Below are 11308 nucleotides of genomic sequence, written 5' to 3'. Positions count from 1 at the left end.
ACGAATGGTAGAATAAAATGGCCCTTACCGATAGAGGAGACAAAGACCAAAATATCCCCCCGCCCCCCACCCCCCCCCGGGAAACTGAGTCAGACGGGACTCCCCCCCCCTCCACTCCTCTCTCTATCCCCCCCCTCTCTCTTTCTGTTTCTTCCCCCGCTTGCAACACAAGGGAAGAAAGGTGTAAACAAAAGAAAAATCTGTATTAGGCCAAAATATGTATGTAACCATATAAACTGTATTAATATATTACTGCCTAATGAAATTTTTTTGTAAAAGTGGGAGGGAGTGAGCTTCAAAACTGGGAAGGAGGAGCCACCCTCCAAATCAGCCAGGACCAGCTGAACAGAACTGCAAAACATACAGAACCCCAATAAGCTCATATTGAACCCCCAAAACAACCATGTAACAGGGGACTTATCCCTGTTCAGTAATGTTCCTTTAATCTAGCAGTGTGGTAGTTAATTACTAAACACCACCTGCCTGATTAGAATGTTTACAAAAAGCCTGCCTTTGAGACAGGAAGTGACTGACTCCTTAGCTCTGACTGAGAGCTGACCTTTGGAGACACCACAATGTCTTGAGCTCTGCCAGCCACACAGCAGAGCTGATTGAAAGACACCCAATAAGACTTCTAAACCTGGATGCTGATATTTTTCTGTGCACGCACGGGTGCGGTTCCAGGAGAGCAGAGAAGCTTACTCTACAGCTGATAAACAGATAAGACTTTCATTATTAAGAGACTGCTTATATCTGCTTATTTTCATGCTATGTGTTTGGTATGGGAGAAATGCTTAACTAATGGAGATGTGAACTAATTGCAAGGATTTCACTAGAAATACTCCCAAGTGAATAGAAGCTTTGTTCCCCCCTGTGTTTGGATAATTTCCTGATGAAAAGGAAAAGGCACAATAAAGCCTATTATAATTTCACATTATAACGACTCCAATTGTGTACCTCTGTGAACGTCCGTCTACAAACCACAATATATATATATATATATTACTAAAAAGGAGGGAGAGTAGGGTCAAAAAGGTGCACTCAAATGCTGAATTATGAAAAATAGAAATGGACTTTATTAACAAAGAGTATAAAAAACACAAAAGACAGACCCACACAAATCACATGTCAGATCGCTATGCGACACAACGTAAAAACATCAAAGAGGTACAATTGGTCTGATAAGAGCCAAAGCAGGGTAACAATATATCATTACAAATATAACATAACAGAACTAGGGGAAAAATATTTCTCCCCAAGTAATGTTTACTGAGATCGGCCGATCCAGAACAAGAGTAGCAATGAATATAAATGGTAAGTAGATACAGACCACAAGAAAAAGATTGGATATATATTGTAGTAAATATACATAAACCTCTTAATGATGATGAGAGATAGTTAGGCACATAGCTAGAAATACATAAAGTTGTGACCCTTAAATGGGCTGTAAATCAGCTGAATAAAGTGATGCCCAAATTGAGCTGCACATGTAAGATAAGTAGCAGCAGTTAGATCTATAAAGTGCACTGGTAGCGCTCATATAAAGTCCCGGAAGAAGCCTTTTTGGCGAAACGGCCGTAGGAGCAGAGCTGTGACAGCACCCCTCCATCCTGTGACCCGTGTGCCTTACCATACTGCGTGAGACTTTCCTCCGTTTTACTGCTGATGTCCCACTGCAAGACTTTGGTCTTTATCATCTGATTCTCCTGCTGCCTGACTGAGTAACGCTGGTATTTATCACTGGATTTCCTCAGTGCTTTGTGCACACCACACACAGCAGTGCTCTATGTCCCTGTGTTATTCACACACCACCACTGCTCATTATTTTTGAGCTCTGTATCTCAGGGGACTTTATATGAGCGCTACCAGTGCACTTTATAGATCTACCACTGCTGCTACTTATCTTACATGTGCAGCTCAATTTGGGCATCACTTTATTCAGCTGATTTACAGCACATTTAAGGGTCACAACTTTATGTATTTCTAGCTATGTGCCTAACTATCTCTCATCATCATTAAGAGGTTTATGTATATTTACTACAATATATATCCAATCTTTTTCTTGTGGTCTGTATCTACTTACCATTTATATTCATTGCTACTCTTGTTCTGGATCGGCTGATCTCAGTAAACATTACTTGGGGAGAAATATTTTTCCCCTAGTTCTGTTATGTTATCTTTGTAATGATATATTGTTACCCTGCTTTGGCTCTTATCAGACCAATTGTACCTCTTTGATGTTTTTACGTTGTGTCGCATAGCGATCTGACATGTGATTTGTGTGGGTCTGTCTTTTGTGTTTTTTATACTCTTTGTTAATAAAGTCCATTTCTATTTTTCATAATTCAGCATTTGAGTGCACCTTCTTGACCCTACTCTCCCTCCTTTTTAGTCATATTATTCCTTTGGGTCGGTAGCACCACCAGAGGGTTACCTTTTACCTTGACCTCTGGTTAACTGATTATTTAATCACACAAGGGTGATTTGATTGCGGCATCTATTGTGTGTTCCATATATATATATATATACATATATATATATATATATATATATATATACAGTGTTCGACAAAACTATACATTTGCTCGCCCCGGGCGAGTGGATTTAACCCCCGGGCGAGTAAATATTGGCCCAAGCAGCACACGTTTGGTACTAGGTGGCGAGTAGATTTTTTTGTGTGGCGAGTAGATTTTTTGGTGATTTGTCAACCACTATATATATATATATATATATATATATATATATATATTATATATATATATATATATATATATATATGCGTATAGGTGTCAGAGAGGAGTGCTACTGAGCATGGCAATATATATTTAAAATCAGAGACAGAACATAAAACACAGACAGAGCTCAGTGCTGCATCCATTAACACGGTACCTCCATAATCACACAGGTTCAAAGTGTGCTGGCTTGCAGCTTCATGCAAAAAATTTAATCATGCCTTTGGCAAATGCTCTGCTTCCATACTTTCTTTACTTATTTCATTTTCATTATTTTTTATCATATTGGAGTCTGGAAATTTTGCTTGACTCATATTTTCCTGTATTAGAATTGGGGTTTGAACAGTTGCTTTAGGTATTATAATAGAGAGATAAAAGAACAATGTTCTATAAATCAGTGCTACCAATATATAATGAAAAGTTTCAACATGTATATGTTGAAATAGATAGATATACCTTATATTACTTTGTAATTTTACACTACACTTTGTGTGTACACACACATGTTTAAGTACCCATACTTGTTTATTCAATCCATACTAATACAGTCCATATTGCTCAGTAATTTTTTACAGCATTTTAGAAATGTATAAAATTAATGGTTATTGTATATCTCATAAATATCTAATAGAGATATTATATAAATATATTATTGGTATACCCCATCTGTTCTGAGGCTTTTCATTATGCATGAACAGATCTAATCTCTCTCATTCATGTTCCTTATGGTAACATTTATTTTTGTTGATTTTATTTTTCGTTATTTGATTCAACTTTTTCATTTATGTTTTACATGTTTTTTATGGCTCAGTATGAGCAATGTTTGGATGATGTCTGCCCCTCCTGGGTGGTGACATTGCAGAACTTCATTATTTTTTTGGCGCTCACAGTGTACTCGGCCATTTACAAAAGAGACCTTACAATACAGGGAAATATAATACAATAAGTGCAGTAAATGAAATCCCTGCCCCAGAGAGTTTACAATCCAAGTGGTATGTTGGGAGACTTTCAGACAGCAGGTGGGGGAGTAAGTGCAGTAGATGGCAGTGCTTGGCCGCAATGGTTGGTAGGTGTGAAGCTGCATGGCATATACAGAGTGAGCGAGTTAAACAGGTATGGGGTAGCACGGGAAAAAAGGTTAAGGCAAGAGAACGCATCAGTTGTGGAAAGCAGACCCTTATAAGCGCGCATGAGACGAGCAACAACATAACAGACGAGTGAAGAGTCTCGAAGTTAAGAAAAATAACTTTGTAGGTGATCTTAAACTTGGTGGGATTTTTTTTTTACTTGTTTTTTGTCTTCAACCAAATTCTTAATTTGTAACAACTTATTTTTTATAGCAGTAGTTCCCAACCTTTTTTTTAGATTGAGTAACCCCTGCCAGAAAATATTTGTTCTGTGAACTCCTAGTTAATATATCTTATGTCTAATCATCAGGCTTTTGCTAACAAAACAGTTTGAACATATCCCAGGTAGTATAGTGTCCTGAGCTTAGTATATAGGTAGACATATAGTCCATTTATCGATGCAACAGAAAACATTTCACAGGTAGGTAATGCCATAAAATCTTCTTAATGTACCTTTAATGAGTGAGCAAATTGTATTGATCCTTGGAGTATTATGATATATTTTGATGTATATTGCTCAAGTATAATGAGCATAGATAGTATTCGTAGCATTGAGTGCATGTAGCTCAGTATATAGTAGTCGCCTTGAATGATAGGCTAATCTAAAGTGGGATTTATGGAGTACTGGGGGGGACACAACAACCCAACGGTAAAGTGCACCCCTTTTCACCACCACACTTAGATGAACCACTTAGAGCATAAAGGCTATACAAATCTATCTAGAACAATAGAAATCCAGGGATAACTCACTGTTAGTGGAGGCTCAACAGAGCATGCATCCAATGCAGGTTAAAAATAAAGCTCATCTGTTTCTTTTTGGCGTGCATCCAGCTTGATAGTAGATAACAGGAGAAGGTAGCCTCATATAGGCAGGGTATGATGTAAGCGAAAACGGCACACCAGTAATAACAAATCCAATTTATTAAGTGACTAAGAGAGACATCACAAAAATAGAGCAGAGTAGTTCACTCTGACGTTTTTCGGGCTTAGCCCTTTGTCAAAGGGGAACACACGCTTTAAAAAGCCCCAATCATGAGTCAAATAATAGTCAATTACTGTGGGAGCTTCCAAAGTCACACTCCACAATGCCCTGCTGCAGTGGATGCAAAGCATTGTGGGGAGTGAATTTGGAAACCCCTGCTGTAATTAACTGCTATACCACACACGCAAAGGTTCATTTTGGGGACTTGCCAAGTGTGTAGTCTCTGCACAGGGTCAGAAACACCTGGGATCCACCATTACATTTTGAGTGGGCAAACCCCTGTAGTCTTATCACAAACGCCTATTTGGGAATACCTGATTTAAAAGAACAGTTTTGATACATATATAAGAGTGAAACAGTAAAAATTAACCTAGTAACTAAGAGACAGAATTGTATGGCCTGTTAAGTTTATTTGCACCACGATTATTACCATTCACGTGAATAAGTATGCAGTGATGTTTTGGGTTAGCATTCAGCTGCTAAGAGCTCTGTTGTTCTTCCCACCCACCAGATTGTGGATGATGACTGTGAATGCACTACAGCCTTCACTGAAGTTAGTTCGGCAGCATAAGTACACACAAAATGATCTGATGATTGACCCTCTAATTGTACTAAGATGTGATGCAAGAATTCAGAGGTAAGTATTCGCATGCATCATTCTGAGGGACTGTCCAATCCTGCAGCATGCTTATGAATAACTAGGGACACTGACATTAATATATATTTATATGTGTGTTGCCAGGTGCCCCCCACAGATGGATATCACTCTGCACATGCTGAATGGCTACCTCTTGGCTTCCAAGGCTTACTTGAACTCTTACCTCAAGGAGACAGCAGATCAGGATATTAAGCCATCACCGAATAATCTAGTGGGTTTAGCAGGCCAGGGAGAAGCTATGGAGGTCACTAGAGAAGAACTGAAAAATGCACTCCTTGCTGCTCAGGTGGGCCTCTTCATCATGCAACCACATGGGTTAACCGGGAGGTACCTAATGCTTGAAAAATATTTAAACTTTCTTAGCGAGGGGCATTGTTAGATACCGTTAGTGTGAGTATTTGTGTTCAGATCATTTGTAAATAGGTTAACAGTAACTTGTGTTCATGCCTATATATACATTTGACAACAGTTGAATACAGTTGAACACTAAGGAGTCCTATGCCTCTTTGACTTTTATCATAAAATAACAATGGAGTATAGCTGCACGTTTCAAAGGTGTTAGTAGACCACAAATAAAGACTTTTGAGTGAAGTTCTCAGTTTGTGCATTGATTTCTATCTTGTGCATATGCTGCTGTTATAGTAAGAAGCACTAGGCTATCATGTTATTGTCTTGTCAGTATTATTATTTTTTCTTTCCTATAAATTATCCAACAACGTATTGTAGTAGGAGTTAAACTGTAACATGTTGTGTTCCCCTGGTCATTAACATGCCATATTCTTGTTTTCTGTTAGGATAGTGCTGCTGTACAGATCTTGTTAGAGATTTGCCTTCCTACAGAGGAGGAGAGAGATCAGGACTCTGCAGCTTCTCAGCAGGTGGAAGGAGAAGAGAGTCTGCTGTGTAACCTCAGAGAGGTGCAGTGCCTCATCTGCTGTTTGCTGCATCAGATGTTCATCGCTGACCCCAATATTGCTAAACTGGTGCATTTTCAGGTATGTTTCACTATTGGCATTTAAATATGTGCTCTGCAAAAGTAGCACAAGCCTCAAACACCAAAGTTGTATTACAATATTGATACACTATATGATACAAACTCAATGAGGCATTGTGGGTCGTAAATTAGACAAGTGTGTTGGCTCCAGTGTCTATAGTCCATTAATTGCATAGCACACTGTTAAAGGAAATATTTATTGCATTTATGATATGTTCCATAGCATTATATTCTTTGCATAAATTATTACTAACTAATGATACTAGGTTTCTGTTGGCCTCCACTTTCTTTAGTCACTTTAGTGGACAATCCACAGTGTTGAGGCAAAAGCCTATTTAGAGATAATTCTAGCTATGCCTCACTTAAAGATTGTTAACGATTACATTTCCAAAAAGTGTTTGGCAGTTTAAAATAAAAAAATAAAAGTATATTATTACCTTCAGGACACTCATCAAACTGTCTTATATTTGCCTCAATGGTGAGGACTATGTTATTTTTAAATTACTGTAAGTGAAATGTAATGCTTATTATATGTGATAAATAGATTTGTAAGTAATTGTTTATCTTCTTGCCTTTTTATTGACACAGGGCTACCCATGCCAATTGTTGCCACTGACTGTTGCTGGAATTCCATCAATGCACATCTGTTTGGATTTTATCCCAGAGCTCATAGCTCAGCCTGAACTAGAAAAGCAGGTAACTTTTAAAGTTTTAATCAATTCCACCCTTTAAATCGCTTTAGTGCTGTAGATACCCAGCACTGAATAGGTTAAACATGAACGAAATATAAATCTGTTTTACTTATTGCTGTATACCTACACACATGGTTCTCAGTTTTTCGTCAACACTTCTTCCCTAGCATCAGGGGGGATCTCCCATGCACTGCAGCAAATAGTGGGGATACTTTATTGGATCAGCACACTAACTAGATGTGCCGGGAATGCCACCTAATAATATATATATGTATGTATGTATGTAGCGGGTGTACCCCTAGGGTACTATAACTACTGGTACTGCTGTCACCTGTGAGGCTAACAAGAGGCCTGAACCTCCGCCACTGGGAGCCTGGGGTGTACTTACACTCGGTGCAGCACCTCCACTGATGAGGGATCCCAACGTGGTGGGAGTGTTCCCTTATCAGACTTATCATACAGTAAATACACACAATGGAATGAAACAGTATTTACTGAGCATGTACTATCACTTAGGCAACTTATCAATGCATAACATCATTACATCAAAACATCAGAGTATCACCCCACATGTCAATCATGGCATCACATCACGTATCAGTCCTTGCATCACCCTTTTGTCCTTGGTGTATCAATGTGCCAGGGCACATAACCTCTGAGTGTCCACCAGCTATAAAGTTAATGTGAATGTGGGAGATAGCGCTTCCCTGTGTTGGGGCCCGTTGGTGCACTTAATATACTACCTTCCTGGTTATTGTCCTAACCAGGATAATCCTTGAATGATCAGCCGCTCCGCAACGTGATCCCACAGTGCGCTGCTCTGCTCTCTGCAGAACTGGATACACACGCTGACTCCCCAGGGGAGGGATCCCCAGCCGGATGATCCCTTTTCCAATAGTCTCTGCTATGGAGTCAGATCCTCTTTCAGCTACACGCTGTACTGACAGTCAGGCACTGTCCTGCGATATCTCTCTCTCTCTATGAGTTAAAGTGAAGGAGTCCCTGTCTTAAGGCAGTTCCCTACACCAAACAGTCAATTATCTACAGTGTCTCAGGGGACTAACTGGGCCCTGGGGGTATACCGCTGGCCTTGCCCCTGGAGCACTGCTCCGTGGACCTAACCTGCTCCCTCAGGTTCCTGGTCTTTACTCCTGACATCCTCTCCCAGCAGGCAGTAGTCTTTCCTTCCTGCAGAAGCAATCCAGCCACTCCATTGGCTCTCGTGAGTCATCAGGCAGCTTTCTCCCTAAGCATCATGGGAGTTGTAGTCTCTGAGCTGTCTGATTAGCATTGTGACCGCGTGCGCATAGGACACTGCGCCTGTGCGACTCTAATGGCCGCCGCGACTTTGCCCCACTCATGCGCAACCTTTCGGGGCTCTTCCTGGCCTTCGCTGCTTCTGCGCATACGCGACTCTGCGCTCGTGCGTGCGCACACCTAACATGGCGGCGCCCTGGGGCGAGAACTACCGGCAATTCTATTTGCCCTACATAACATACTGAGGGTAAGGAGGGGGGAAACGGGAAGCTCGGGGAGACCGGAGGGTACCTGGCTACATATATATATATATATATATATATATATATATATATATATATATATATATACATACGCGTAAGGCGGTTCGTTTCCCCAGCAAAGGCAAATGCATTAGCAGCACAGACTGACAGAGCGCAAGCCCAGAACCAGAAGCAACCTCATCTATTATCCAAGGATCATCTGGGGTTAATCGGCGGATCTCTTGGGTCTGCGACCATTCGACCGGGGGACTGAGTTTCCGGTGCACCGGCACCACTTCTGGTATCCAGTTTGGAGCAACCACACTTGCTGTGGATGAGTCACTGATCGTGAAGCCTTTCTTGCTGTGACGGAGACGAACAATTGAGTATTGCACTCAGACATGCTTGTTGTTATCCGACGTTTGTGAGTGCAACCATTGCAGTTTTTAAGAAGTTATTAAACTATCTAAGCTTTATTACACTGGGAGAGTGAGCTTCTCATATACAGTGTATGTATATATGTATGTATGTACATTATGTATGTGATACCATCCGGTATCTCTAGGTGCTTGAAGAGTGCAGTAAGTGTACTTTTCCAGCTCACAGAGAGTTAATCCTCACTGGAATGGCTAATGCAGCTACAGCCTAATTAATCAGCCTGGTCTGAATGAGGAAGTGTTTTAAAAGACATAGGAAGCTGCCAGACAGGATACTGTTTTCCACATAGAAGGGGGGGAGATAGAAGTTCTCCCCAGCTGCAGAAGCTGGTGTAGAGGACCTACAGAGGAGTTTCCCTGGACTCAACGTTCGGCTGAGGTCCCCAAGGAAGAAAGGAGGAGAGACCGTGCTGAAGCAGGAACGACTGCTCCAAAAAGGACTAAGATAAGCAAAACCCTTATTATTGTATGCAGAGACTATGTTACACTGTGCCATATGCCAGGGCATGTTCTTGGCTTGGGAACCAGCTTAGCTGGCCATGCAGTTAGTGAGGGCGAAAGCTATGGTGTAGTTAGCTTTCCCTAAATGGAATAGGTGTTTATTTTCTATGATTTGGTTTTCTTAAAGGGACAGTGCACCTGGAGTTTATTTGGTTGTGGCTAATAAACCACTACAGTTAAAGTTTCATACCGTGTCTAGCGTCTTACTGACCATGCCGCGAGGCCGTCTTGCCACAATTTATATATATATATATATATATATATACCAAAAAAAAGAAAGAAGCGCCAGTTCCGTACAATGAATAATATAAACTGGAATTTATTAATAACCAGAATAGTCTCAAGGACAATGCAAAACTGGTGTGTTTAAAAAGCAATATTGAAATGGTTAGCAGCAATATGCAAGTGACATATATGAGGAACTTGTGAGCGAGGAGGCAATTGATGGTAACACAAGTTATATGCAACTAATTTTGACAGATTTATTATAAATCATTCTTCCTGGAAAATGTACAGGTTATTAAGAATTTATTTTAGTGTTAGGACCCTTGAGATGTGGTCCGCCTTGGAGGGGCTCAAGGGCTTACAACACTTTGGCCAAAGGGTTAAACTAAAAGACCATTTTATTCAAAAGCTATCTTTATATATATATATATATATATATATATATATATATATATATATATATATATATATATATATATATATATGCACTGTACCGTTTACAGTATCTGTGTTAATGGATGTAGCACTGAGCTCTGTCTGTGTTTCATGTTCTGTCTCTGGTTTTAAATATATTGCCATGCTCAGTAGAACTCCTCTTTGACACCCATACGCATATATATATATATTGTGGTTATTTTGGGGGTTCAATATGAGCTTTATTGGGGTTCTGTATATTTAACAAATAATGTTAAGCAATAAAGCCAAAACAGAGTAACAGGGACTAAAAAGACTAGGGACAATAAGGTAACCAATAGACGATGTATCTGGAAAAAAAATGAGAGAGAGGAAAATATGGTGAAGTAAGCTTGTATTGAGCTTATGCGCAAAAGATAGATGTTACTTACAAAGTAGCAGATTTTTTAAAGCATGTAGGATACACAAGATCCTATCCTAACTGCTGTGCTGTATGTCGGCTTGTCTTGGCTCCACGTGGACCGCAGAGACTCCGCGCGCTATACCGGACACGTCCACAGCTGCCTCCAGTCTCTTCCTCACAGTCCCCCAAGTCCCGCGAGATTGCGGGGGCGACGTCAGCGTGATGTTAGATCCGTTGACAGGGTATAATGAGGGAATAATGTCCAGCAAAAGTAGAGTGCACGTGGATAATACCAATACTATCAATGCTGACAATCTGGAGATTAATGAGGACTAAAGTATAATAATATTAAAGCCTCCACCCTATGTGTTTCGTCTTAACACAAGACTTCATCAGGGGTATATGATTACATAAATTTGCAAAGTACATTTATAGGCGGAACTAGACCCCGATAGGTTAATTGGCTAACCAATAATATAAATCCTTGCAAACACATGTAAAAACATATAATGGATAACGAAAATACAATTTAAACCCATGGAAAATAAAACAACATTGTAATATGACAATCAATTTTAAACAAACAATTTTAATACAAAAATTCATAAAATGCAAGTATATAAACTACATTAATATGTAAAGCA

At 39.9% G+C, this 11308-nt stretch overlaps 1 protein-coding gene across 4 annotated transcripts in view; it reads left to right on the top strand.

Annotated features, from left to right (window-relative positions):
* The window catches only part of INTS2 (integrator complex subunit 2), a 337549-nt gene that overhangs the window by 277482 nt on the left and 48759 nt on the right, over window positions 1-11308 (top strand). For all 4 annotated transcript variants that reach the window (XM_075589643.1, XM_075589642.1, XM_075589646.1 and 1 more), the window contains 4 exons: window positions 5353-5478; window positions 5584-5785; window positions 6294-6494; window positions 7082-7189. In XM_075589643.1, coding sequence (XP_075445758.1) covers window positions 5353-5478; window positions 5584-5785; window positions 6294-6494; window positions 7082-7189 — 637 coding nt within the window. The remainder of the gene's footprint in view (window positions 1-5352; window positions 5479-5583; window positions 5786-6293; window positions 6495-7081; window positions 7190-11308) is intronic.

The sequence above is a fragment of the Ascaphus truei genome, chromosome 3 (assembly GCF_040206685.1).
Source record: "Ascaphus truei isolate aAscTru1 chromosome 3, aAscTru1.hap1, whole genome shotgun sequence".
Taxonomy (NCBI): domain Eukaryota; kingdom Metazoa; phylum Chordata; class Amphibia; order Anura; family Ascaphidae; genus Ascaphus; species Ascaphus truei.
Note: the sequence above shows the minus strand (reverse complement) of the source record. Positions and strands in the feature narration are given on the sequence as shown.